The sequence below is a fragment of the Chenopodium quinoa genome, unplaced genomic scaffold (genome assembly GCF_001683475.1).
Source record: "Chenopodium quinoa cultivar QQ74 unplaced genomic scaffold, ASM168347v1, whole genome shotgun sequence".
NCBI lineage: Eukaryota > Viridiplantae > Streptophyta > Magnoliopsida > Caryophyllales > Amaranthaceae > Chenopodium > Chenopodium quinoa.
Window position 1 is genome coordinate 205,918 of NW_018745470.1, and position 27,638 is coordinate 233,555.

At 34.9% G+C, this 27,638-nt stretch overlaps 4 protein-coding genes across 7 annotated transcripts; 2 read left to right on the forward strand and 2 right to left on the reverse strand.

Annotated features, from left to right (window-relative positions):
• Positions 1–4,037: 4,037 nt before the first annotated feature.
• Positions 4,038–4,802, forward strand: LOC110715118 (transcription factor TCP24-like). Its single transcript, XM_021893693.1, has one exon. It carries the CDS (start codon positions 4,038–4,040, stop codon positions 4,800–4,802), a length of 765 nt encoding a protein of 254 aa, XP_021749385.1.
• A 373-nt stretch (positions 4,803–5,175) lies between these two features.
• LOC110715105 (protein PELOTA 1-like) lies at positions 5,176–6,523 on the reverse strand. Its single transcript, XM_021893683.1, has one exon. It carries the CDS (start codon positions 6,336–6,338, stop codon positions 5,202–5,204), a length of 1,137 nt encoding a protein of 378 aa, XP_021749375.1. The 5' UTR covers positions 6,339–6,523; the 3' UTR covers positions 5,176–5,201.
• Positions 6,524–7,765: 1,242 nt separating this feature from the next.
• On the reverse strand, positions 7,766–10,189 carry LOC110715026 (magnesium-chelatase subunit ChlI, chloroplastic-like). Its single transcript, XM_021893594.1, has 3 exons — positions 9,932–10,189; positions 9,700–9,824; positions 7,766–9,095 (listed from the first exon to the last, which is right to left on the reverse strand). Exons 1-3 carry the CDS (start codon positions 10,032–10,034, stop codon positions 8,046–8,048), a joined length of 1,278 nt encoding a protein of 425 aa, XP_021749286.1. The 5' UTR covers positions 10,035–10,189; the 3' UTR covers positions 7,766–8,045.
• A 2,226-nt stretch (positions 10,190–12,415) lies between these two features.
• Positions 12,416–23,176, forward strand: LOC110715082 (uncharacterized protein At4g18490-like). 4 transcript variants are annotated; one of them, XM_021893659.1, is made up of 20 exons: positions 12,416–13,305; positions 14,850–14,942; positions 15,813–15,924; positions 16,506–16,694; positions 16,819–17,001; positions 17,084–17,212; positions 17,318–17,452; positions 17,676–17,864; positions 17,995–18,177; positions 19,027–19,191; positions 19,256–19,402; positions 19,508–19,645; positions 20,181–20,369; positions 20,456–20,627; positions 20,709–20,770; positions 20,848–20,884; positions 21,010–21,186; positions 22,386–22,496; positions 22,620–22,710; positions 22,814–23,176. In XM_021893659.1, exons 2-19 carry the CDS (start codon positions 14,879–14,881, stop codon positions 22,680–22,682), a joined length of 2,445 nt encoding a protein of 814 aa, XP_021749351.1. In that variant the 5' UTR covers positions 12,416–13,305; positions 14,850–14,878; the 3' UTR covers positions 22,683–22,710; positions 22,814–23,176. The 4 variants fall into 4 exon arrangements, with proteins under 4 accessions (XP_021749351.1, XP_021749350.1, XP_021749353.1 ...); XM_021893658.1 differs by having other exon boundaries at positions 22,620–23,176; XM_021893661.1 differs by having other exon boundaries at positions 19,274–19,402; positions 22,620–23,176.
• The last annotated feature ends 4,462 nt before the right edge of the window (positions 23,177–27,638 follow it).

A 27,638-nucleotide genomic window follows, 5' to 3' on the forward strand; every position in this document is an offset into this window, starting at 1 on the left:
ATGATCTAATAAGGAAAAAAAAAATCCCATAAAATGTAAATTCCTATGGGAAGTTACTTCCCCATGTGAACCAAAAAAGGCCTTAGTTTAAATGTAGATTGAATTTGAGTTGCCGTTATCAATTTTTAATTGAACTATCTTCCGTAATCTTACTAACCCTGGCCTTATCTAAACAAATAAGTGAAAATAATGTGAACAAAGCTCTGTTCTCTACACCTTAAAACAATTATGCTTAATATTCAGTAAAAATAAGTTTAAAATGGTAAAAATTAAAAAATTTAATAGCTAACTAATACGTAGTCAATAACCCCTATGGCTCTCATAGCACTAAAAAAATAATGATAATATAATTAAAAATAATAATTTTAATTTAGTAAAAATAACATAAAAAAGGGTCTAACTAATTAAATTTTCTGAACTTATTAGAAATAAGCTTTGGCAAATAAACTAAAATGAGAGTAACAAGTTAAATTATGCAAAAATAAAGTATGGCAAAGAAAATTAGGGCCTGTTCTCTTCCGTTGAAATTCAGTTCAGTTCAGTTCAGTTCAACTCTTAATTTACGTCTAATGATATTGCTAATGATATAAAGCCAAATTTCATTCTTTTAAGCTCTTATTACAACAACAACAACAACAACAACAACAACAACAATAATAATAACAATAATAATAATAATAATAATAATAATAATAATAATAATAATAATAATAATAATAATAATAATAATAATAATAATAATAATAATCAATAAGTAATAAATAATAATAATAATAATCATCAATAAATAATAATAATAATAATAATAATAATAATAATAATAACAATAATAATTGAAATAATAATACTAATAATAATAATCAATAAATAATAATAATAATCATCAATAAATAATAATAATAATAATAACAATAATAATAATACTAATAATAATAATCAATAAATAATAAATAATAATAATAATCATCATCAATAATTAATAATAATAATAATATTTATTAATAATAATAATATTATTAATAATAATATGTACATTTGTATATACACATATGTATAGTAATAAATAATCAATAAATAATCAAATATCACTAATCCGTAGTTAAAAATCACTAATTAATAAGTTCAGTTCAGTTCAGTTTAGTTCAGTCAATCGGAACAGGCCCTTAGTCTAGTAGTTCACCAAAAGTTCAATAAAAACGATTAATTTTAGTACAAGTGTTTTTTTTTATTTTGGCATAAACATACAAAGTTTACCAAATACTCCCTCTGTCCTTTTTTTAGAGTCCTATTTCTAACATTTATTACTCACATAATAAAGAAAAATGAGACTCTAATAAAAGGACGGAGGGAGTATTATGTATTTTTTTAAGATAAGGAGAAGGTCCATCCTAGAAGGGGGATGTGAGAAAAATCCCTCCTAAAATGTGTTTGGTAAGATTCGACCCCTGACCTCAGGCTTGAAAATCGGAGAAATAGCCAACTACTCTAACCTCTTATCTCTACCAAATATTATGCTGAGGAGAACATTGCCAAAGGAAAAAAAAAACATAGTAGTATAAGAGTGCATACCTAAATTTAGAAAAAGCAACCCAAAATCCGTCTAAATTCAGATCGGGCTAACTTTGATTAGCTCTACCTTTAACTTTTACCTACTTTGGACTTGATGGATAAAAAATACTTGTCAGATTATATAATACTATACTAGTCACTTTGTTTATTTTTCTGTGGCATGCAACATCAATTACTGGGCCAAATTAAATATGAGTAGATGCAAGTAGCCAAAATAAGTAACATGTAATATAAAACAATTTGTATATCAAAAGTTACTAACAAAGTATTGGATTAAATGATAAGGAAGTTGTTTTACCTTAATTAGAAATTTAGAATATTGGGTTTAAAATTTGATAACACACTAATTATAGAGTGTGATTTTCCTGAATCTGTATTACTTAGAGTCTGCTATGCTCCGAATTATTAGATATGCTTTTAATTTTGTCACATGGAATTCCCAACAAATTTTCCATATATTGTGTGGAAAGTGTGCATAGCAATGAAGTTTCTGATGGACCTTTAATCACTTTAAAATTACAAGTAAAAAAAGAGGGTATTGACTGATGATGAAGCTTGGAAATTGGTCATCATTATGCATTACAAAGCAAACAAAACTAGAGAAAACAGCAACATTAGTAATTGGACATTGGACGAAGGTAACACGCGGGAGGATCATAACCCCACATAAACGTACAACGTAATCATTCAAGCTAAAATTGTAACTTTGGTCCTCCCTACAATACCACAATTATTGATAACCATGTACGAGACCTTGCTGACCGATGGCTCGAGTGAAGCTCGTTAGCTTGATCGATGCTTCTGGACTCAACCGCGGTCAAGCATAAGCATTGCTGCTACAGCAGCTAATCCAACTACTGCTATCAGTGTATTGTATGCGCTTGACATTAATTAGTAAACCTTGCGAGTTTTGTGATATATATTATGCACACATTTGAAATTGAAACAGGCCTGATAATCTACTACAGTAAATTAAAGTGAGCAACGAAAAATTGTCTGAATAAAAAGAAGGGCATGCACTCATACACAGCAACACCGGCAACACTATTAATTCCTTTCAGTATTGGAAGTACAGCAATATGGTTTTCCAGCTGTAGAAAGTGCATCTTTCTCCTCTATTCATTCCCTGCAACCGACAAGCGTGCTGTACCAAACGCCCTTCGTCCTAAGCCAAGCAACAAAGGACATTCACATGGTGCTATTGTGGATGTCACTCTCATATGTACCTAGGAATCTCCCTTTAATGAACATCAAATTTGCTCCACTGCTTATAACTGAAAGTTAAAGCATAGCAGTGAACTTTTCCTCTTTTTTTTCTTCTTGTTGGTAGTGTTGGTGATGGACCCAACAAAATTGACTCACATTCGATTATCTTATATGAAATACCCTAGCTATACCCGAAATTAACCTGAATAACATTGATTAATTTATCATATTAAAAAAAAAAATTGAAAACTGAAAAATATGACCCGACTCAAACAGACCCCACCTGGCCTAAAACCGAGTGAATGACTCAACACTCAAATATGATAAGAACTGTATTGGCCCAAACCGAGTCTTATTCTGACTACCCATATGCCCATCCCTAGTTGTTGAGGGAATACAAGAGGGAAAAAATTACTAACAGTAAAAATAACAGAATGCAGTAATCACTAATCAGAATTAGAACTGTCATTTCAGTCGACCCAAAAAAGAATTCTGCCAATCAACCTCCACAACATAAAGTTTATATCATCAATAAATTAAAATCTTCAATATGCCAAGCCCATGTCACATGAATCATGCTTCAAATTGAAGATTGCTTAAAAATTGACTACTCCTAGAAGAAGGGTACAAGGTACTAGTTACTGAACTTTGCCTTTTAATACTGTCGACTTAAACTGTTTTCTGTCAGATATTTTAGATGAAACTGTCTTGTCAACTAACCACAAGTTCCCCTTAGTTCAAACATTATGTGCTAAGAGATTTTTTTTTTCAACTCTCTTCGTTTTCTTTTGTTTTCGTTGTTTTATTTTTCTCCGAGAAACATTTTATTTATCCCTACTGATTATATCTTGTCACAGCCTACAAAAGCCAAGATATCTAAAGAATTGTGTTCAAGTTCTTTCCTAGATTTTGTTTTGGTTAAGTTTAACAGGAATGCTGAGTATTTTGTTAAAGCATTCACATGTTGACTCGAGTACTAATTCAGCATGGTAGAAGAGTCTAAGTATCATCTATATTTAAAAGCCTTAAGGGTAGAAGCTAGATTGAGAAAACAGTAAAATAGAAATGATGGAGACTTATGTGAAGTACCAGTAACATTTATGTTAGAGAATCGGGAACATATAAATGTATATATATTGAGATTGAAGCTGATGAGTGATTAGTCATCTTTTCTATGAATAGAAGAGTGCTAAACTGCTAATTATCTACATTGCATTAATGATTCAGCAGGAAAAATTATTGAAATGCAAGATAAACGTACAATGAGAACAACATCAGCAAGAAAGGGTCGCAGCAACAAAATCTACACAGCCAGAGGTCCGAGAGATAGGAGGATTCGGTTGTCAGCAGACATTGCTATTCAATTTTATGATGTTCAAGATCGACTTGGCTATGATCGTGCTACTGAAGCAGTCGATTGGCTCATCAGTAAGGCCAAAGGTTCAATTGATAAGCTATTTGACAACTCTTTCCAACAACAATCTAAGCACCTCACTCACTTAGGTGCTCAAAACAGTTTTTACCAGAGTGAATATTACCTTACAGAAAGTATGTCAGGTAGAGAAGATTCTGGTGCCAAGGTTGATCCTCTACCAGAAAGTATATCAAGCCGAGATGACTATGGAGCGCCTAATCTCCACAACTCGTACGACAACATATCAATGTATAATTGTACAATGGACAGCTCCATGATCTTGCCTTGCATTCAAATGGAAAACAGCTCAGAAAATTTTGCTCATCCAACTATCTCAACCCCTCTAGGCCTACAGCATAGCAGTCTGCCTTCTTTTCAGCAGATGGAGAAAAATGGCCAGAATTCAAGAATGGTAATGTTCAACTCCAAATTTACTTCAAAATATGGTGAGCATCCATTTATATCAAACTCTGAGCCATTATTTTTTCAAGCTCCAAACAACGAATCATCTTCGTCGTTTCACACACCTATAAGTGATCCGGAACTCAATCTTTGCCTTCCTGGCTACTGCACATCAACCTTCAGTGATTCTGAACAGTGGTCTATTTTCTAAGTTCTAATGAAGCTTAACAGTTGTAATAATCAACTAAAACCCATGGATATTACAGCCTGAGTTCTGCATTTAGCCAAAAGCCAATCAAATTAATGAATACTGCTCTTTTTTCTGCTCTGATAAATGCTTTAATAACAGATTTATATTACTAAACATTGCAACACATACTTTTTGTGCAAAAAAAATAATACAAAAAAAGTTTACAAACACAAATAGTCAAAATCATCAGTAATAAAGGGATGATACATGAATTAATGAATCATATTCCGGAACTTAAATCAACTACAACTACAAAGAGAAGTCTTTGATAGCAAAGGGATCGGTAACAGAACTAGAGTACACGTTTTTCAGCAACAATTTTTACAGTGCATAGATGATTTTCGAATTGTTCAACATTTTTCACATTTCAATATCATCAAGATCAGGGAGAGGGAAGCGAAGAATTGCTGCAATACCAGTCAGCTGTGCCAATTGCTCCCCTGAGACATGCATTGACGAGAATATATGAACACTTCCTCCAGAGTCTTTAATTGAATCGACCAAGTTAATGTATTTTTTCCGTGTTGCAATGTCAGCATTCCTGAACTGCTCGTCTGTAATAAGAAGTGTTTGAATTGCCATCCGATCATGAGCAACTTCTACATGCTTAGGACCATAGCAAGCTCGATCCGGATCATTTGATAGCATATTAAAAAAGTCCTCTAGGGCACGGACCTCTTGGACGGCTTTTGTATCCTTAATCATATTCATTATGCTTGGTGCATCCAAAACCTCCTTTAGGCTATGCTTGTATCCTGAAGTCGTGTGCACGAGAACTATGCGTGACTTGTTCTCTATTATAGATCTCATCTGTTTTCTTTCCGCTTCCAGCAACAAATGACGGTAAAACTGGTCTTTAGTGAATCCAGGGCTTGCAATAACAGCACACCGGACAACCTTAAAATCAACATGTTTCAAGAAAGCCTGTAAAACATTCTCAAAAAACATATTCAAGGAAGATTCATATCCTGCAATACCAGGTCCATATTTACGAGGAATCGAGGCCTCTATTCGAGCACACGTAAGGGTTACACTTTTACCAACCAAAAGCACATGTGCCAGTCCCTCCTGCAGTAACACCACAGCCAGATCAGCTTTCGCAGCAGGATCAACTGCTTGGTTAAGCATATCCAACACCAAGGAGTCCCAATCATTCTTCCTCAGGACAAAAGGCCGTTGCAGCTCGAGTTCCATCGTATGGAACGCACCTATCTTTACATACCCGTTTTCCAAAGTGTTTTTGCCTCGAATTCGTAAAGCAGAACCTTCTTTATCATATTCCACAGCCTCAACTTTGATTTCTAACTTGAGTTTCACTCGCTCCGCATCCATCCCTCTAGAAGCCGTCTCTCGCATTACTTTTCTAACAGTAACGCCTACAACATGATCACCTTCAGCAATCAAATTGTATGCAACCCACAGATCTTCTGCTTCTTCCGGAATCATCTTTACGCTGCCAGGGCCGCCAAGAACCATATCCTTATGGACGATCTTCATCGTGATATTTTGAAGGAAAAAAAATTCTTACACTTCTTGACCAATCAGGGTTCCTTTTTTTTTTTTTTTTTTTTTTTTGAAAGAATCAGGGTTCTTTTGAACATGAGTATTTGTAGGCCACAATATCTTGGACCGCAAGGAAAGTAGATAACCCTTACAAATTTTATTTTCCAAAAAAAAAAAAAAAAAAAAAAAAACCTTCCTAATTATAGTTTTTTTTTTTTTTTTGATGACATTCCTAATTATAGTTGATATCTTACATCTTAAATATACATAGAAATTCTAATTATTACGATATTAAATTATGCTTATCTTTTGCCTTCAAAAAAAAAAAAATTGCTTATCTTTTCAAAATTTGACTTCTTCTATGATTTGCAACATTGTTCCAACAAATACACCACTTCAAATAAGGAAGGTAGTTGCTACTTCGTACTCCCTCCGTCCCCGAAAGAACGACCCATTTGGGTTGATTTCGCGGGTATTAAGAAAATTAAATAAAAAAAGTAAAAATATATTGAAAAGATAAATTTACATGGGGTTTGTAAAAAAAAAAGTAGAGAGAGAAAGTAATAAAAGTAAATATAGAAACAAAATTTTATATGGGGATGCTAATTTTGCACAAATATTATTGCAAATTAATGGATATTTAATGCAAACGGGTCATTTTTTGGGACTAAAATTAGGTCAAATAGGTCAATCTTTCGAGGACGGAGGTAGTATTATTTTTGGAAGCATTTGAATTAAATCAATTGTTGACTTTTTTTTTTTTAATCTACTCTGATTTTAAAAACAATGACAAAAGGATAAGGTAACCCGAAAAAAGTTTGATTAATTTACGATTAACATATTAAAAAGACCATCATATTGAGAAAAACAACAGTTTAGTCATACCGTAAATGTATTTGCAACTCACCCAATCGGTTGTTGTTTGAGATGTTTATCAGTTGTCCAAATGTTTCCCCAATTCTGAAAACTACTGCATTAATTCACTAGGTAGACACCATCATCGCTGATTGAGCTTCATCTTTCAATTTTGGAGTGTGATCAGCTTTAATAACAGGAAATCAGAAGTGTAAGAAAAAGGAAGGGTTGGATTATGCGAGGATTCGAGGCCATTGGGATTGATCTTTGCTACTGCGGTCTAAATCTGAATTTTCTTACCAACTTATTTCCAAATTAAATTATTGGCTCATGGAATTATAGAACAGATAAACAAGAGTAAAATCCTTATTATCAAAACCGAAAAACACTGGTTTATACAGCATATGCATCGAAAGAGAAGAAAAAAGGAAATGTTTTAGAGAAGAAAGAAAAATCATTGCTAGAAAGAAAAAGTGAACAGCACCTATAACTAAGGCAGGAGTTCTCTGAATTCCTTGGCATGAGAGTGTATCAATGCACTACGATAGTTTGCACTTTAGGAACAATTCAAGAAGCAAAGATTAAGATATGAGTTATCTTCAAGCAGTATGACAGTATTCATTTACAAGGCAGAACAATAGATTGATCCCTTAGAATCTCATACGAAGTATATTCATAAAGTAACTTTGAATCCTAGATTTCCGAATGTGTTTCAATCAACAATATTACAGTATTGGATATTTCACTCAGGTCAGAAATCGCGTGCACTAGGAAAGAAGCATAGTTTACTAGCCGTAGACAAAATTTAAGGACATAGGGTAATGGCAGAAAGAGGATACGCATTGTTCAGCTAAATACTTCATAGAACTTCTCAATAACAAGTAAACCAGAATCAATAGACTCCAAAGGATCCTTCCTTAACCGATGTCTTAGGCAATTGGGAATAACAGTAGCGATATCCTCAGGAGTCACCTTATCTCTACCCTTAAGAGAAGCCAAAGCCTTTGCTGCTCTATTTGTCACAATGTCACCTCTCAAACCATCAACATTCAATTCAGCACAGACTTTAGAGATTTTTACACGGAGATCATGATCAATTTGAACAGCAGAGAGGTTGCTTCTTGCAGATGTAATCTGGTCTGTTAGCTTATCTTGATCTTCCTTGTAAGACTCTCGGAACTCTTTAGGATTCTTATCGAAGCGGGCCCTCTCCTCAACAATCTTTACCCTAAGCTCAGCATCTCTTACAGTTCCAACTTGAGCATGCATACCAAAACGGTCAAGTAACTGAGGTCTAAGCTCTCCTTCCTCGGGATTTCCTGAACCAATCAAGATAAACCGAGCAGGATGTGAAATGGAAATTCCCTCTCTTTCCACAGTGTTCCACCCTGAAGCAGCAGAATCCAACAGAACATCCACCAAGTGGTCATCCAAAAGATTAACCTCATCAACATACAGTATTCCTCTATTAGCCTTAGCAAGAAGTCCTGGCTCAAACGCTTTAATTCCCTCAGTTAAAGCCTTCTCAATGTCAATGGTCCCACAAACCCTGTCCTCGGTAGCACCTAGAGGTAAATCAACCATATTAATTTTAGTCAACATAACAGCAAGTTCTTCTCCTTTTATGGCCTTTTCTCTTACTTCTACACCCATCAACTCGGGATCTTCAGGGTCAGAATTAAACGGATCTCCAGAAACAACCTTAATTTCTGGGAGCAAATCCACCAATGACCTAACAGTAGTGGATTTACCTGTACCCCTGTCACCCATGATCATCACCCCACCAATCTTAGGGTCTATAACATTTAACAAAAGACAGAGTTTCATCTCATCTTGCCCGACTATAGCCGCAAATGGATAAACTGGCCTTTGGCTTTCTGTTGCAACCCTTGGAGCCTAAATAATGAACAATTTTAGAAATTTGACTGAAAATTTTCTTATCACAACAAACAAGAAATTTCAATTTCTAGCTTATAATTAATCAAACTGCCTATCCCAAATATATTAAACACCACCAACAATCACTAATTCTCTATCAATTAATTCAACAAATACCCATTCAATTCAACATTAAAGGAATATTTATGGTCTATGAACATGATCCAAGCATTCAATCACACTTCCAATAGAAATGTGCAACACTAACATATATTATCACCAAATGACCCGCTATTATTTCATAAATTCCCAACTTAATACGAAGTACCTTAAATACATAACTCATATAGCTTATGAAAAACAATACCCTAATATATTTAGTATAAAATCAATCAATCAAATTCAAATTTAAATTTAGGGGTGGTAATGGGGTCGGATCTCTTAGTCTCAACTACAATTTTGGTTTCCCATAAACCACAAAAATCAAAATTTCAAGCTAATTTACACCCAAAATGATGATTAATTCCTTCAAATTTTCCATAGCACTAAATTAAAGTCACATTCAATAACACCAATAATGAAAATTGAAATCATATGTAATGGCACAACAAAAGAATCAAACCTGTACAGTAGAATTAATTTCAGTGGCAACATTTGAAACTGAAAATTGAAGCTGAGACCTATTCTTTTTCACAGGAATCCCAATTCCACCATAGAATTTTCTCCAATTAAATTTCCCAGAAACAACTGCAAAAACAAAAATTCCAGCATTAACAAAGAAGACCCATTTCAATTCTTACCAAATCAAGCCAATTAATACACAAAAATTCATATTAGGATGAGATAGAAAATACCAGGGGTAGAGGAAATGGTGGAAGAAGAGAGTTTAGGGGAGGAAGAAGAAAGAGGGCGAGAAGCAAAGAGTGCAGTTGAGGAAGATCCAAGCAATCCAGCCATGGCAGTGGGAAGGAAGACTGGAGTGGAGGAGTAGAGTGTGTTGGTGTTGAAGGCTAAACCATGAAAATCATGAAATGAAAATTGAGAAGTGACTGGTTATTGGCTGGGTTTAGCATAGGATAAGGCCAGATAAGGAGATAGCTTTTGGATGATTTTTGCTTTTGGCCTCTTTCTTATTTTCGTCATGTGAGGGGTTAAAAACTAATCATAGGTTATGGGCCGATTTTAATCTGCTCTGCTCTGCTCTGGGTTAATATCAATTAATAATATCAATAAAACAATAATTAATAATACTTAATAATTAAAGTGCATAATAATTAAAGTACATATTTAAAAATTATAATAATTAAAAATTCACAATACAAATTTTTTAATATTTATTAATAATAATGTCTAACAATTTCTAAATACATATTGATCTTAATAATAACACATAATACATGTTTTTTTGGGGGGAATAGTAATACTACATTATTATAATAATAGTGAAAAATAATGATATAAAAAGGAAGATATTTTACTAATTTGTTACCTTTTTTATGTAAAGAAATTAAAAAAGTAAAATGTTTTATTGACTCATGACCCGACTCTAATTGACTGTCAATTAGAGTCGGGTCATGAGTCAATAAAACATTTTACTTTTTTAATTTGTACTAATTTGTTACATTATTATAATAATAGCGTTAGCGCCTGACGCTAATGTCAGCGTCTGGCGCTAACTCTGGTTTTACGCGTCAGAACTCTGTTTTGATTTTTTATCTTTTTGGCTGATTTTCTCTATAAATAGCCTTCTAAAAACTCCGTTTTGATTCACCAACTCACATCAAGAATTCTTGATTACTTTCTTTCTCTCTCTTTTCTAAATTAGGCTTTTCTCAAATACAAAATTCCGCACTCACAAGACTTAGATACACCTAGCCATATTCGAAGTTACCTTCGCCCTAGACGTGAAAGGTTTTAATTTCTGAGGGTTTGGTCCCAAATCTCTATTTTAATTATTTAATTTAATTGTTGTTTATTATTTTACTTGAAGTTACTAACGTGTGTATTTTGTTATTAGAAAGAGATACGAGGCATCCAAGTAAGTGCTTTAATTGATTTAATGATTTTATGATATAGAAATCATGCTTAGGTTGTTATTTTGATTCCTAGTATCATGTCTAGGGTAACTTTAATACCAAGTATGATTAAAAATATGATGCTTCCTATGTTCTTCCTAATTTTTATGATTGATAGTATCATGTTAGGGTTAAAACTTTGATTTTTATTGTTTAGTGACATGCTAGGGTTTGTTATTAATCTTGTTAGTATCATGCCTAGGATCTTGCTATTAATATTATGCTTTAACATGATTATTATAATTATAATTATGATTATGATTATAATTATAATTTATTGTTATTATGTTGCTTGATATTTATTTTTATTGCTTGATCACACCTTTTATGCATGTTTAAAGGGAATTTGTACTTGTAATCACGCTTAATAAGATAATTAATAATCTTGTTTAGGGTTAATTTGATTATAATTCAAGTGACCGCCAATAATAGTTTTATTTGTGCATTTATATTCAACCAACATAGATAAACAGGTTTAGGGTAAACCTATTGATTGCATGTTAGTCAGAAAGCGCACATGAATACGATCAGAATAAAGTAGAGGCCTATTATTAGGGCAGATTTTATCTCTTTTAGGTTGGATTTGTACCTTCATCCCCGAACTACCAGTCATGGTTCCAGACCTATTGGAGTTGACGATCTCCTGAATCGTTAAGGGGTGTAACCTTCACCTTATGAACGGTTTACAAGTTCCTAAAACTTGTTGGCGACTCTTTTGCTCTATCTTCTTTCCCTTTGGATGCCACCGTACTTTAGTGTATGATCATAGTGGGGTTCAAGCTATGGATAATGCTTGAAATATTCCCTACAGGATGGAAATTGCTATACGACGCGCTTCCTTTGGCGTCTATTCTCAATTCTCGAGGTCTCCTTGTTGATCCAGTTTGTGCCTTTTGTCATATGGATGTGGAATCTGTGTCTCATACATTCAGAGATTGTCCTGCTATTTGTACTATTTGGCTATATGGAGCGTTGGACATCCAATGGGATCTTATGCAGTTTCCTCCATTTAGTATTTGGTTATCGAGAACAATTTCTCTCTTTTCGTCTTCGAGAAATTGGAAGGGTATTGCTTCGTTATTTGCTCTCCTTTGGGCGATTTGGATTTCTCGGAATCATTTGAGGTTTAGGAAAGCAGTTTGGTCGCCTGGGTCAATTGTTGGCCTGGCGTCAGATTGAGTTCTTCGTAATATGCATGCTCTAGATTGGAAGCGGCTTGTGAGGTCCTCTTGTTCGATTAGTTTGGAGGCCAAGCAGGATGTCAAGTGGTTATGTTTGCGGGGGTTACCTTATATTTCTCCAACGACATGTTTGATTGTAGACGGGGCCTGGGATTGTTCTACTAATAGGGCGGGTGCAGGCTGGGTAGTCCGTGATCTTGATTCATCTGAGGTCTTAGGAGGTGGTTGTCGGGCTTTTATGGCTAGTTCAGCGTTGCTGTCTGAGCTTCAGGCTTGTATATGGGGTTTGGAGTTTGCGATTCGTAAAGGTTTTTTGAAAATCCGGATTTATACAGATTGTGCTGCCCTCCTTGCTCTTCTTCCTCCTTCTGGTTCAATGGAAATCTCTGCTTGGTGGCTCATTCAGGAGTTGCGGGCTTCGGTTTAGTCTTTTTTAGTTTGCCAGGTTCAAAAAGTTCCTCGTTTGTGGGTCAATCCTGCTCACTGGTTGGCTGGTTGTGCCCGACGTCGTCAGTTGTTGTATTTTCTGTTTTAGTTTTAGTTTTTTTTTTTTTGGGTTGACAATTGTTTTTGGTTGTTGTTCCTTTTATTTGATAGCTCTTTTGTAAAAAAAAAAAAAAACAAAAACAAAAAAAACAAAACAAAACAATTTGTTAGGTTTCAATTCTGACATCTGAGATTGTGAATTGATCATTTGGCTTACAATTTGCCGTAATTATGAAAATGCCACTTTGATTTTTTAAAAATATTGAGATTTTTTTGGCTTACAATTTGTTAGATTCTTCTTGCTTAAAAATATTGAGATTAATTATAAATTTCCCGCCTAGAATGATATCATCATTTTTCTCTCTCTAGAGCTTCACTTTTACGCTGCACCTCTGCCTTCCTCTCTTCCCTCCATTAAAGCTTACTCTGAGTTCTCCATTGAAGCAGCTTCCGAGCTCTCTCTCCACCATTGAAGCAGCTTCTGAAGTAAGATTTTAATTTTTCTTTGATAATCGAAGATCAATTTCACAATCTAGGGTTTAATTTCATCCTAATGCTAATTTAACTGTCATTATTGTCTATTTAGGGTTCTTCTAAGGTGAATTTTTCAGCAATTAGTTGTAATTACTGAAATTACGAAAGCTTATAACGAGAAATTGTTGCTTGAATTTTGCTGTATGTAATTTATGTCAATATTGTTAAGCAAGAAGATTTTTCTGAGATTTTTCATGTCATAGTTGAAGATTCGTGATGATCAAAGATATTATACTATGCAATTTTACGTCTATGATTATCGAATTGAATGCATTAAATCCGCGCATTGAGGAATTTTGTAGGTAGATAGGCATTGTAGAAGATTGTTAGGAGCGTAGATTGTTACTGCTAATCACCAATTCACCATGATAGATGACATCTGGTGAAAGACATTTTGTGCATTACATATCCTTTACTTTCCTTTATGTTATTGGTGCTCGAAGATTGATGACATTCTCTTGATGCTGTTCTTTCATAGCTGTGGCCTTGATAGGAAGATAGTTGTAGAACACGAGTACATAAACGAGAAAATACTTTAGGATCCACTCCGATAATCATAAAATTTTAAACATCATACCTTGCTTGTTTCATGCTTGAAAAACTTAATTGAGGCTATTGAGCTTCAGGATTTGCATTTTGTACTTATTTTGGAAGAGGAGATATAGATGGAGGACGTGTCTGTACGACAGTATGTACGAGTAGATAAAAGCTGCACATACACTTCATTGACAATCTTAATGATAAATGTTTTGAAACACTTCAAATGCTCTTTTGTTATAGTAGATGAGTTTGATTTTGAAGAAACTTGTGCTTGAATGTTGGTAATAATGATGTTTATATTTTTTTTTTTTTTTTTTGCTTTGATAGGTTATAGAGTCTGAATGTATTTCTATTACCTCCTCTAGTCCTTATAATATGTGCTAAGTACCAATGCACTACTTTGTTCCAAAAGAAAAAAGTACCAATGCACTGCTCTGAGTATTTGTCACTTCTGTATCAATCCACGGTTGTACCCAATTGTTATCAGTGCAGTATTATTTTTAGATATCAATGGAATTTATTTATTTATTTATTTATTTTTTTTTTTTTTTTTTTGTAATTTGTGTATAAGAGACACTTATAGAAGACCACAGAGAGAACTATACTGTATAAAGTACTCAGATTTTGGATAACAATTGGATACAAACTTAGATTGAAGGACAGGGGTTGCTGTGGCTGTTTTTTGCCTAGGTTGAAGTCTTTAAACTGCAATGATTTTCAGGTTTTCCAAAAATTGTGAATTGTGACAGGGACACATGGTACTTTGAGTTAAGTTTTAGGTATCTAAGTAATATTATCGTCAAGACAGAATCCTGTTTCGATGCAAGCACCTTTGTTTTAATGTAATGAAATTAAGATGAAACAGTGAATAGCTGACTGTAATCAATCTTCTGAACTACTGATGCCTGGCTTTGTCGGTTTAGTATTACCTTAAAATCTTAAATATGTTTATGCAGGGGAAATCTCAACCAGTGCTATAACAAAGATGGCAGAATCAGAGAAGAAAGATTCTTCAACTGGGAATGCAAAAGAGAAAATGTCACTGCTAGGTAATTTTAAATGCGTGCACTTTATTAGCATTTTGTACGTATTGCTGCAATGACTGCATATATTAGTACCTATTGCATAAGAAAATGCAGTGTAAAATTGTACCATAATAATTATTTACTTTTTATTAATGAATAGTATGATACTATGATGAGTTCTTTAGTAGTTGAAAATGGCTACTTCAAAAGGAATGGGGAAATGATTTCTGTCATGTGAAGAATAGTTTTTTGGTAGGGCTTCTCCATATAACCTCAATAGAAATCCCATGCAAAATGATTAAAGTATGTGTTGCTCTATTTTAGACCAACAATGAATATATTTTTTTTTATGAAATTTTCTCTTCCAGTCAGCTGGAATTAAAGTTTTTTTTTTTTATTTTATTTTATTTTTTATTTTTTTATGTGCAATAGTTACAGCCAATTCCAAAACTCTACCACATTTATTAGTTGCTACATCATTCTCTCCTTATCCCATTCAGCCTAAATTTTGATGATTATGTGTCTGTGGTAGTTCTAGAAAAAGTTAAATTGTCAAAATGATTTCTGTTTATCACTTAGAAGAATCTGTGTAGTTGTTGAGGATACTGCTGCAATTCATGATGAGTTAGATATATTAGTTGAATGAGTGCAAATGGAGTAAGATAGGTGCTGAAACACTTGTTCTTTTTGCACTGGGGCAGTGGAGCAGGGAGAATCTTAGGAAGTATTCAGAGACAATCTCCGCAAAAAAATTCTTGTTTTTGTTTTCATTTGTCATTTTCACTGTTGCAAATATCTCTGCTCTTAGTACTTTTGTTGCACTGACAAAAAAAATCTGGTTATCTGGTATTCTTTCATGCTAACAAACCGTTGGTTTGATCAAACTCAATACAGATGAGGACTTCTCTAAAGATTTTCTTAGTTCATGGAAGTCAGGCACTGATGATATGGACTTCAGCTTTGAGCCAGTCAGCAAAGGCAAGAAAAAGGCATTCGACTTTGGCATGTAAGTTTTGTCGAAATAGTATTGTGTTTAACTGTTTATTATTAATTCTGTCTTGATGACGACAAATGTCCAGGTATATCGTTATGAATCTTATGATGTATCTTCTTGTTACTTGTTATGTTTTTCTTTTGTGTTGCCTCTTGCCAGCCTTAAAATCATTTTGTTAGAAAGATCAATAGGGGATAGTTTTACAGGTCATTTGTATTCTTCATACAGGTTAATGGCCACAATGAACTCCTGAGGCAGATTGACTTTAAATGAATAAATAATAATTTTCTTCTTGAAGTATCAAAGTAATATGTTGGAATAATACTTTTCTGGCTTGTTATTGCATATCTTAATGTCCCGTTGGGAATTTTACTTTTAGAATTGGTATGGAGGTACTATAAATTTGTTGCCATTTTTACTTTTTTTAATAGTCAGTACTCAGGGCCTCTAGTTTACAAGTATTACAACTACAATTAAAATCACAAACGTTCAATTTTCTTGTGATGATACTTTGCTTCAGACAACAATTGTGAATTATTCTTTATTTTTATACAGCATTGATACGTCTTTGCTTATAATATATATCTTACCAGGGATATGGATTTTTCTCTTGATGACGCATTTGGCAAGATGCCATCTTTCAAGATGGATTTGCCAGATATTGATTTTTCTAATTCCCCAAATAAATCCAAAAAGTCAAAGGAAAAGTCAGAAGATGATTCTGCCAAAGGAAAACGTTCAGACAAACATGACAAGTTCAGTTTTTCTTTCGATTTTGACGGGCAAGTATCTTTATAATCTCTTCATAGTATATACTTCAGTTTGGTGTCAGGAAAGAAATCATTATCAATTGCGTTGGACATTTATAGAAGAACTCAAAGGTCCACTAAAATGCCTGATTGACAGAGTAAACATTAATGATGGGGAGAAAGAGCCTGGTGATGGTGGTTGTTTTGGTAGTGCTAAATTCCCTTCAGACACTATAAACACTTCTGCAGCTAGTGTACAAAAAACAAATGATGGTGCTAGGACAGAACTTTCTGTTTCTGAGGATATCCGAGAGGAATCAACACATACAAGTGTTGTAAGGTAATTCATAATTTTGTAGTGAACTCTACTCTTCTGGCTACTTTGGTTTCTTTATAATGTTGCTAAGTTTCTGTTGTAGCAGTCATGGAAGCAGCAAAAATAACGGGAATAAACTAGATGACCATTCTAGTTCATGTACCAAAGAACTGATTAAATCAGATTCAGTTATGGAGAATAGTGAAAAAAATGCTGCCGCTCATACTCCTCCAAGGTGATGCCACTATACTCCGAAATCTAACCTTTGTTTCAAAGCATGACAACTATAGTTTATTATGAACTTGCTTTTGCTTAAATTGTATGCATGAAATTTGAGCAGGGACCATGATGACTCTGTCAATGGAAAAAACAGGAAAGAAGTGAGTGTTAACACAGTGAAGCATAATGGCAACGCAAATGGTGGACTCCCTTCACTGGAATGTGAGAAGATGACCAACAATGTCAAAATTTCTGGGTAAGGCTTATCAACATTCTGTATGCATCACTTGCAATATTGATAGTCAGGGACTCAGGGTAGATTCAGGTCCTCTAGTATACTGTTTTTCTAAGTTATAACTCTTATAAAGTTATAGGCATATATATTTTGTGGAAGTGTGATGATACTTTGCTTCAGACATAATCTCTAGTTCTTTAGTACATTAGTCAATCTGTTTGTGCTTATGATATATATCTTACAGGGATATGGATTTTTCTCTTGATGACGCATTTGGAAAGATGTCATCTTTCAAGATGAATATGCCAGATGTTGATTTTCCTAAATCCCCAAATAAATCCACAAAGATGGTGGAAAATTCAGAAGAGGTTTCTGCCAAGGGTAAACATCAAGACAAGCATGACAAGTTCACCTATACTTCTGATTCTGATGGGTAAGTATCTATGAACTCACTTCATAGTATATACTTCTGTTTTGTGTTGGGAAAGGAGTCATTATTATTTTCTTAGGATATTATTAAAAAAATTGATACTAAACTCTTCACTACAATACATGATTGACAGAATGAATACTAGTGATGGAAAGAATGAGCATGGTCATGGTGGTAGTTTTGGTAGTGCTAAGCTTTCTTCAGATGCTGTTAACACTTCTGACATTAGTGACACAAAGGCAATGTTCTCCATTGCTAGATCCAGTGCCGAAATGCAAAAGCCAGTTTCAAAGGCTTCATCAACAACATATGACAGGTTTAGCCACCTTTTTTTTTTTTGGGGTTCGTTAAATTTATGCTGATCAATGCTTTGACTTTCATGCTGTTAAGATTAAACCCAATATGCTTAGTGAGGATCGAATGCTTTGAGTGTGATTTCTTGGAATATGGTTTGTGCTACTTTCCATGGAGCTGGAGATTTGTGCTCATTGGACTCTTGTTGGATGGAAGGCATGATGCACATCTTATAAATTGGCAGCAAGTTGTAAGCTTTGTGGAAATTATATGACATTGGGTGTTTCTTTTTCCTATTATCCTAATATAACTTGGATAGTTAATTAGGAAAATTTGCTTGGGTACTTTAATCTGTAGATTTATTTTTTAATTACCATAGTTGTGTTAAGTTGTACTCCCTCCGTTCTTTTGTTTTATGTTTTACTCAGTTAATTATTTAATTTAAGAAAAATTAGAAAAAGTGAGTGGGTGTAAAAGAAAGTAGGATAAAGTAAGAGAGATAGAGAGAGTATAGAAAGGTTTGTGGGTGTATGAAAAAGGTGAATAAAGTACAAGAGAGTGTGTGGAATGGTGTAATTACTGTGGTATAAAAAGGTTGTTTGGGGAGGGGGGGGGGGGGGGGGGGGGAGGGGATGGTGTTAGGCCTAGCAAATATGACTTGCCAATGTAACCTCTGAGCGTGGTTTCTAAATAAACAATTTTTGGTATGTGCAATGTTTATCCTTCTCTATCTGGCTATAAAAAGAGAAGGGGGGGGGGTCCAGGGAGGTATGGAGGCTAACATCATCACTACATTATGATATGCTGAATTATATGATGCTTGTGGGACACACCTTGCATCGATGTCTTAAGTGGTAATTACCTTGTCCAGTGGACCAACCTCTGCAAAAACAGTGCTACTGAAGAATAAAGTTCCAGGAGCTATTAACTCAAAGTTTCCGGCTGTACAAGCAACAAATGAGGGTGGCAGGACAGAATTTTCAGCTTCTGAGGGTAACCGAGAAGGCTCAACACATCCTGATGCTGTAAGCAGAAGGTAAACTTTTGTAATGTCAGAACTCAACTTTTGTAGCTACTTCGAAGTCCTAATAATATTGTAGTGTCTCTGTTAGTTGTAGTTATGGAAGCAGCAAACAAAATGTAAAGGATTTAACTGACCGTCCAAGTTCATGTACCAAAGAATTGATTCAATCGGATTCAATTACTAAAAAAAGTGAGAAGGATGCTGCTGCTCATACTCCTTCTAGGTGATGTTACTATACTACAAACTATGACGTTTGACTCTGATCATGTCTCCTTAAGTTTATCATGAAGTTTCTTTCGTTATACTTAAATGATTTGAATTTGATCAGGGACCATGACGACACTGTAAATGGAGAAGAAAAGAATGAGGCGAGTGTTGATACAGAGACACAAAGTGGAAAAGCAGCAAATGGTGGACTCCCTTCGCTGGAATGTGAGAAAATGACCAACACTATCAATTCTTCTGGGTAAGACTTATCATTGTTACATTCCAAAATCACAGCATCACTAGCAATATTACAAATACCTCAGTAAATACTTGCTTACTCTACTAATTTTCAGTCTCAACTTTTTCCAGTGATCTCCTGAAATTTGTGTCACATTAAGGAGGGATTATTAACCTTCATAATATTTTGACAACAACTTCAATGTTTCCTCCATATTTTTTTAATTGGTCCTAACAATTAAGTATTTATTTTTAAAAACTTACGGGGTCTGGCATACAATTTTTTTTCTATCCTTCCTCTCTTTGATTGTATATTGTTATTCAATCACAATAAATTCCTCCAAAACCTGATAATGAGATATCTAGGCCTGTTGCTTATTTTCTTATGTTGAAGGCTGTCAGATTTGTCATCTTTTAACTTAGCATCTTGGATGTAACTATTTCTATGTGACAAACAGATATTAGCAACAGTTTGGCTTCTTTAAAAATGATAAGGAAACTTATGGATTGCTTTTATGTTCTGCTTATGTTGGGGTATCTTGTTGAATGTCCTGCAGCTTTAGAATTCCTTCATCAACTCCACCAGAACAGGGAACTAAATTTGGCAACCAGAGGCAAGGTAATCTTAAAGACAAGATTTCAAGCATTGCATTGACTCAGAAATTAAACATTAGTCAAGGAAATAAACTTTCGTCCCAGAGAATTGACAAGAAAACGTTTGCTCTTCCTAGTTTGAAAATTACAAGGTATGCTGTTAATAGCTGATTTTGCCTGTATCTTCTTTTATGCCTCTGCTTCTGCAGACTTATTATCTGGAAAATTCTTTTTACAGGCGTACCACTACAGACAAACATCCAGCTGCTCCCATTATGCTAAGTAATGTTAAATCTCTGGGAATTGTTGAGAAAAGCACAGGGCCACAACAAGCAATGATTAAGATGGTGTCCCCTACTATTTCAGTGAAACAACTTCCAACTCCCTCTTTGAAGCGCAAATCATCTGAGGTTGTTTCCATAATCATGTTATCTCAAGCTCTCTGACACCCCTACTAAAGCATTCTTAGTAACTCATAGAACAATTGGCAGGCTGCTGATATGGGTCCACCAAAGCTTCATACACCAAAACGCTTCTCACCTAATGAAAGCAGGTGCAGCACACTAAACTATCTTGGTATCATATCAGATTGTTTCCTGTTAGCTAATTGCAATTTGTTTGAATGTACAGAATGTCTCAAGCGTCAGTCAGAGAACCTGAAGATGGGGTAATCTCTTACACATTCTGTTTAAAATGTTTTACTAGTATTTGCTTCTAAAGGGAAAAGCAATTAGTGAAAGTAGATCTATGTGATTAGATATGCTTACAAACATTACCTGGCTGTGTGTATAGGTTAAAACTCAAGTTAACTCTGTGGTAGGAAGCACGAAGAATATTTCGCAAGAGAACAAGACCCCTAAGTTTCAGTTTGATCAAGAGACAAACATGGCTGCCCTCCAATTCAGTTTGATGGTGGAGAACGATGCAAATATTGAAAAAGCTGAGGCATGTGCAAAAGAGCTTGATAATGTAAGTAGTTTTGTTTTCAGTTTATTGGCAGTGAATTTGACCTATAAGAGCAATTCAATAATCTAATAAACCTGGCCTCTAAAGGAGAGAAGGAAAAAGCAGAGATCTGAAAATTGGATAAAGATGATTGCCTATGGTCTCTATCATATCTTTAGCCAAAGCAAGAAGTATATCATTTCTGAGTATATTGTCCTCCAAATCATGAAAGCCTACTTATTGACGATTGGTTGATCATAGAGGAAGGTGGGAGGTGAGTAAAAGAGTGGGGAGGGGACGGGGAAGGGGAAGGGGAATGGGAATGGGAACAGAAGTATCGAGTTATCCTGTATAAATTTTTAAATATTGGAAGAATTTGGTTTGTCAACCAGTGAAGAATTATGGATCCCTTTGGTTTCCTTCCCGTCCATATTCAAACATACTATCATAGTATCACAGATTAAATCTTACTGAATCTAGATGATGGATGTTTCTTCTTTTTGGCCCTTTGCCCTTAGATTATGAAGTTTGACAGGGAAATTAAACTGGAGATTAAACTCATGCATATTTCAGTAAGTTCTCTTAAGGTTTTGTAGTTAATTGAAGTACCTGTACTCCTTTCTGAGTATCCTGACACGTAAACTTTAAATTGAGTGTAGTGTTATATTATATTCTTTCTACCTGTTTGTACTTATGGTCGAGGCACTACTGTTGAACCAATTCCACATATATTCTTTGTACACCCAGGCTCATAATTCTTTCGATTTAGAATGGCACATCTCTAAGGGAACTCTTTTTCCTGATACTGACATTCCTTGTGCACTGTCTTCTTTTCAATGGTTAGACCAATGTATATAATTTTCCAGGGTTGCTTACCACTAAGAACAAGTGAATGAAAATTTATTTTCAGCAACTGTTTTTCATGACTTGTTGATTATCAGTATTTAAATATTTTAGCATGCGGTTAGAGGGCAATTAAAGTTAACTATCTGCATGACATTCATCATACAGTACGGAGTATTTAGGAGTCTTGACTAATCGAAGATACTAGCTTACACCATTCAAGACCTTAATTGATCACAATCGCCTTTCAAAATATCTCTTGTATGAGATACGAAGCATTAACCTGCATCCAAACTCCTTTTTTCCATCTATAATATTTCTATGTGTCTAATGCTATGCATTGAGAAATGAAAATCAAGGTTGTTGGGTTTGCTTTACAGATCTGCAACATGTTGAAAAAGAAGCATGAGGAAGCAAAGGAGTTACTGGTCCGAGCTCTTGTGAACAACAACAATCTTCTGATGCTGAACCATCCCATCTATGAAGAAAAGATATCCTTGCATTTATAGTCGCTGTTATTACAGCACATATAGTTTCTTTTCATACTTAGATATTCAATGGGATGTACATTTCCGGATCCTGGATGATCAGTTGTAACCCTTGACAGTCAAAACATCAGTGCAGTTCAGAGGCTTGCTTCTAAATTGATGTCAAAAGAGCTGGAAGTCAAGGCTTAGAAGAACTATTCAAACTGATAACAGGAAGGTTTTTCTCACTCTATATTTTGTGATCATGCATGCTCATACAAGGTTTTGTATTACAGTATCTCATTTGATTCAATCGATTTTCTGATACTTTTGAATTTCAGGATGATCTAAATGCTAAATCCTGCAGAGGGGGGATAGCATCATTATGGTGTAAATGCTCTCGTTTGCTCCTCTTGATTTGTGTATAGTGTTCGATCATATATGAGTATGCTTATTTTTGCTAAAAGGTAGTGCTTAATTTCGATATACAAATCATGTATGGGTTTTTGGAGTTCTTGGTTGGCAATGTGGCACATTGCTGTTTTGTAAAGCCAAATTTTATGGTCTGTAAAGCTAGTAAGAGAAACAGTATTCTCTGCGTGTTCTATCTTTCAATTTGGGTCTAAATTGTGTAATCAAGCACTAGTTTGATTCACCAATTACTAAGTCATTTTCATCTTGAAGTTTGCAGCCTGAAATTCTGAATGGCCTATTGTTGAGTATATTTCATATTGAAATTAAAGTTATTACCTCTTTAAAAGGCTCATATATAATCTAAATACAAATAAAGGTATTTAATTAAAATTGTGCATTTGACAAGAGGCTTGTAAATATATTACCTACTTACAAGTTATCATTTCAACACTACATCAAATTCCCTTTAATTTGTGTGCTTAGAAAAAATGGAGGTGATATAAAAATTATTGGAGATATTATAAAAGCAATGACTTTCACAAAACACATGTGTTATACAAAGGGTGAGGTAGTGATGTTGAATCTATCTATAATACATTAAAACTCATGGGACAACATGTTAATGACATGAGTAATCCATATGCCATTTGTGCACTACATGCCTACATGTCACCCTATGTGTCACTCCTCTTCTCTCACCATATTGAATTCTATTGATATTTAGTCTATTTTACAAAAACTTTTCATTGGCCTAACTTTAATGCTATATAATAGTATTTAATTTTATTGAAAACTCTTTATATATATAATCTCTTATTATATTTTCATTTAATTATTGTAATACTGTTCAACATTAACTCTTCTAAATTAATTTGATCAAACCTATGAATTTATAATGATCCGGGGCATCGTCTGGGTCAATAACTAGTTGTTCATTTAAAATACATTAAAGGTAATTTATTTTTACCGATGTATATTAGGTGAAAGCATACATAGACGTCTAGACGACATTACATACACTTAGGGCCTATTCATTTCACCTTAATTCAGTTTAGTTCAGTTTAGCTCCAATCAGTCCAGTTCAATTCAGTTTAGCTCATAATTTCCTTCTCTCATAAAATAGTAATATCAGTTGAGTGTAGCTCTAATAGTTTAGTTCAATTCAGCTCTAATCCGTTCAGTTCAGCTTATTTTAGTAAATGTGAACAAACCCTTATTGATTTAAATTTAGTACTAATACTAAATAAAATACTACCTTTTGTGTTCGTAAATTTTTGCTCTATTGCAAAAATTTGGGTCAAACTTCATAATCTTTGACTGTAAAATATTCTTAATTTATAAGAAATAATATAATCATATGGGATCTTGTTGGATTCCTCTCATTATATATTCTATTAATATCTAGTTTTTATACTCCAAGTTTTTACACGTATAAAAATGAAAATAAAAACGTAATAAGATGCATTTTGGAAATCGTAAAAAATCAAATGGGGCAAAAATTTAGGGATAGAGGGAGTATGTAGTAAGTTAATTGTTTAGTAGATGTACTAGTCAAATAGGTCTGACTAATTTGGGACATATGGAGTACAAATGTACAAAGTTCTACAAACCTTGAAATAGAGTTTCAATTCTTCTGTGCTGTTGTTGGATAAAAATGTATATAGGTCTCGTGGGAGAAAAGTCTGGTTAATATGGCATATTAACCAGTCTCGTTTATATGAGGGCGCATCGGTAATTTCCACCTTTTTAGTAAGGGCAAAATTGTAAACATGTGAGGACCGTTAACTTCCCAAATGCCGGCGTTTAAATAGGGGTTGTAATAGTACAATGACAGTGTGTTCATCATCGTCCTTTGTCGTCCAGTTTCAATGGAATTTGAAGCACACAAATATGTTCAGTGGAGGAGGAAGACAAATCCTACCATTTGGGGTTAACCATACCCTTTCTTTCTCCATATTTGTTAGGGTTTTCCGCTTAATACGACGGCGGCGGTGAACGATGACGAAAAAGATGGTGGGGTGTGAGAGGAAGAAGATGGTGTTTCTACAACAGGGTTCAGTTGAGTTGTGAATACGGAATAACAGGTAGATCAAAGAATTAAAAAGAATCGTTAACTTTTGTTGATAACATGAAGTTATCTGCCAACTCAGCAGCAAAATAAATTAGCAATAAAATAATAGTAGCAAACTCTCAAAATTGCAATATTGCCACTATATTAACATATTTCGTTAATACGCAATATTAACTGGGCATTGCTCGTCTTGTGGCTAGAGGACTAAAGCCTCTAGAGGTGTCAATTCAAGTGTCTGGATTGAATTAGGTGAAATTGGGTCGGATTTATTTCAAACTTAAATCATTTTAAACCATTATGTTTATGTGAGTCAAGATCTAATTTGAACCGATCAAGTCGAATTTTAACACTTCAAAAGTTCAAATGATATGTTAGGTCAAAAATTAAAATTATTAGTGGCATAAAATTTAAGAACATGACTTACATGAGTACTAGAGTACTAGAGTTAGTCCAAAATTTTAAGAACATGACTTATATAAGCCCAAGAGTACTAGAGTAGTCCAAAATTTAAAATTCCGAAATGTGTTGTCCTCCCGCCCATGGTTTCCATCAGACATCCTTTCCTACCAAATTCGGATCATATGCCCCGCCTTTCTTTACCTTTCGTTGTTTCAATTTTCAAATAACAAAAAAACATGCTTGTTGATAAGTATTAGGTGACTCGTACTTCGTAGCTTTGTCCGCCCGATCGGGCGGACATTGCCCGGTCTGACCGGGCGGTGGGGGTTGGATACGTTGAAGCATTCGTATGGAGTTTTCTTCTCGCGCCCGATCGGGCAGACCTTGCCCGGTCTGACCGGGCGGAGAAGGAAAAATGCGGAGACGCGGATTTTACGATTTAAAGTTATCTTTTATGTTATCTTTTTGCCCAAGTATCTTTTATTTTAGGGATTAATATAAAACCTCCCTAATATTAGTATAAGGGTTAAGAGAGAGAGAGTGAGAGCCGTTCTTGAGAAATACAAGAATCATCTTTGTAATCTTTGCAGTTTATAGTGAAATCATTCGATCTCGGTGCCCGTGGACGTAGCTATCACATCGATAGTGAACCACGTAAATTCTTGGTGTTGTTCTTATTGTTTGCATTGAATTTCTTTATTGTTTTCTTGTTTGTTTTCGACCTTTGCTTCCGCTGTCGCACAACAATTGGTATCAAGAGCTCAGGTTCAATCCTTGGAGAGTTTCTTGAAGATAACAATGGCAGGAGATTCAACAATAAGAATTGAGAAGTTTACCGGGAAAAATAGTTTCGGGCTATGGCAAATTAAGATGAAGGCTCTGTTAAAACAACAGCAGATATGGCGTCCGTTGGCTCCAAAGAGTACTACTTCGGAGTCAGAAGATGGACCGACTGACCCGCAGTTAGAAGTTATGGAAGAGAAGGCACACTCTACCATATTACTTAGTCTTGATGATCAAATCATCACGGAGGTGGCTGATCAGGAAACGGCGGCTGGATTGTGGCTGAAGCTGGAGTCATTGTATATGACTAAGTCGTTGACCAACAAATTATTACTGAAACAGCGGTTGTTTAGCCTCCGGATGCAGTCAGGTACTTCCTTACGGGAACATCTAGAAAAACTTAACTCTATTTTGCTTGATTTACGTAATTTAGATGTTAAAATTGATGATGAGGATGCTGCGTTGATTTTACTTGTATCTCTACCGTCTAGCTTTGAGAATTTTGTAGAGTCTTTTGTTGTTGGTAAGGATTCTATAACCTTAGAAGAAGTGAAGGCAGCACTTCATACTAGGGAACTCAGAATGAAAGCTACGAGTGATAATGGGGATAATGGTAGTGGGTTGTTTGTTAAGTCCGGAAAGTCTAAAAAGAATAAGGGGTTTAACAAGGGGAACAATGCTGGGTCGGGTGCTGGAAACGGCAAGGATGGATCTAGTAAAACTACTACTAAAACATGTTATTACTGTAAAGAACCGGGTCACTTTAGGAATAATTGTCCGGTGAGGAAAAACAAGTCCCAGGCTGCTGTAGTTGAAGAGAAACCGAATGAGAGCTATAATTCAGAGGAAGATTTAGCATTAGTCAGTTCTGCTAGGTCTGATGATTTATCTGATAACTGGGTTCTAGATTCGGGGTGTTCGTTCCATATGTGTCCACGTCGAGATTGGTTTGATACATATGAACCTCGCAATGGGGGTATGGTTATAGTCGGTAACAATGCTCCATGTAAGGTCACAGGTATTGGTTCCATGAGGTTGAGGACTGTTGATGGGCGGAGGTTAACTTTGACTAATGTACGGCATGTTCCTGCTTTAGGAAAGAATCTGATTTCATTGGGTACCCTGGATGACTTGGGGTACAATGGTGTGTTTTCAGATGGGGAGTTGTGTATTTTCAGAGGTTCTGAGTTGGTACTTAAGGGTATCAAAAGGAACACCCTCTATGTTTTTGAGGGTGTTACACTGCCTAGTTCTGCGGTTTGCGCATCTGTATCTCACCAGGAGATGACTAAGATTTGGCACATGAGGCTTGGTCATATGGGGGAGAAGGGGATGCAGCTATTGTCCAAGAGGGGTCTTCTATCCGGGGTCAAGGTTGCCAACCTTGAATTTTGTGAGCATTGTGTGTTTGGTAAGAAACACAGGTCAAAGTTCAGCAAGGGTGCTCACATTACTGATGCAGTGCTCGATTACATCCATTCAGATTGCTGGGGTCCATC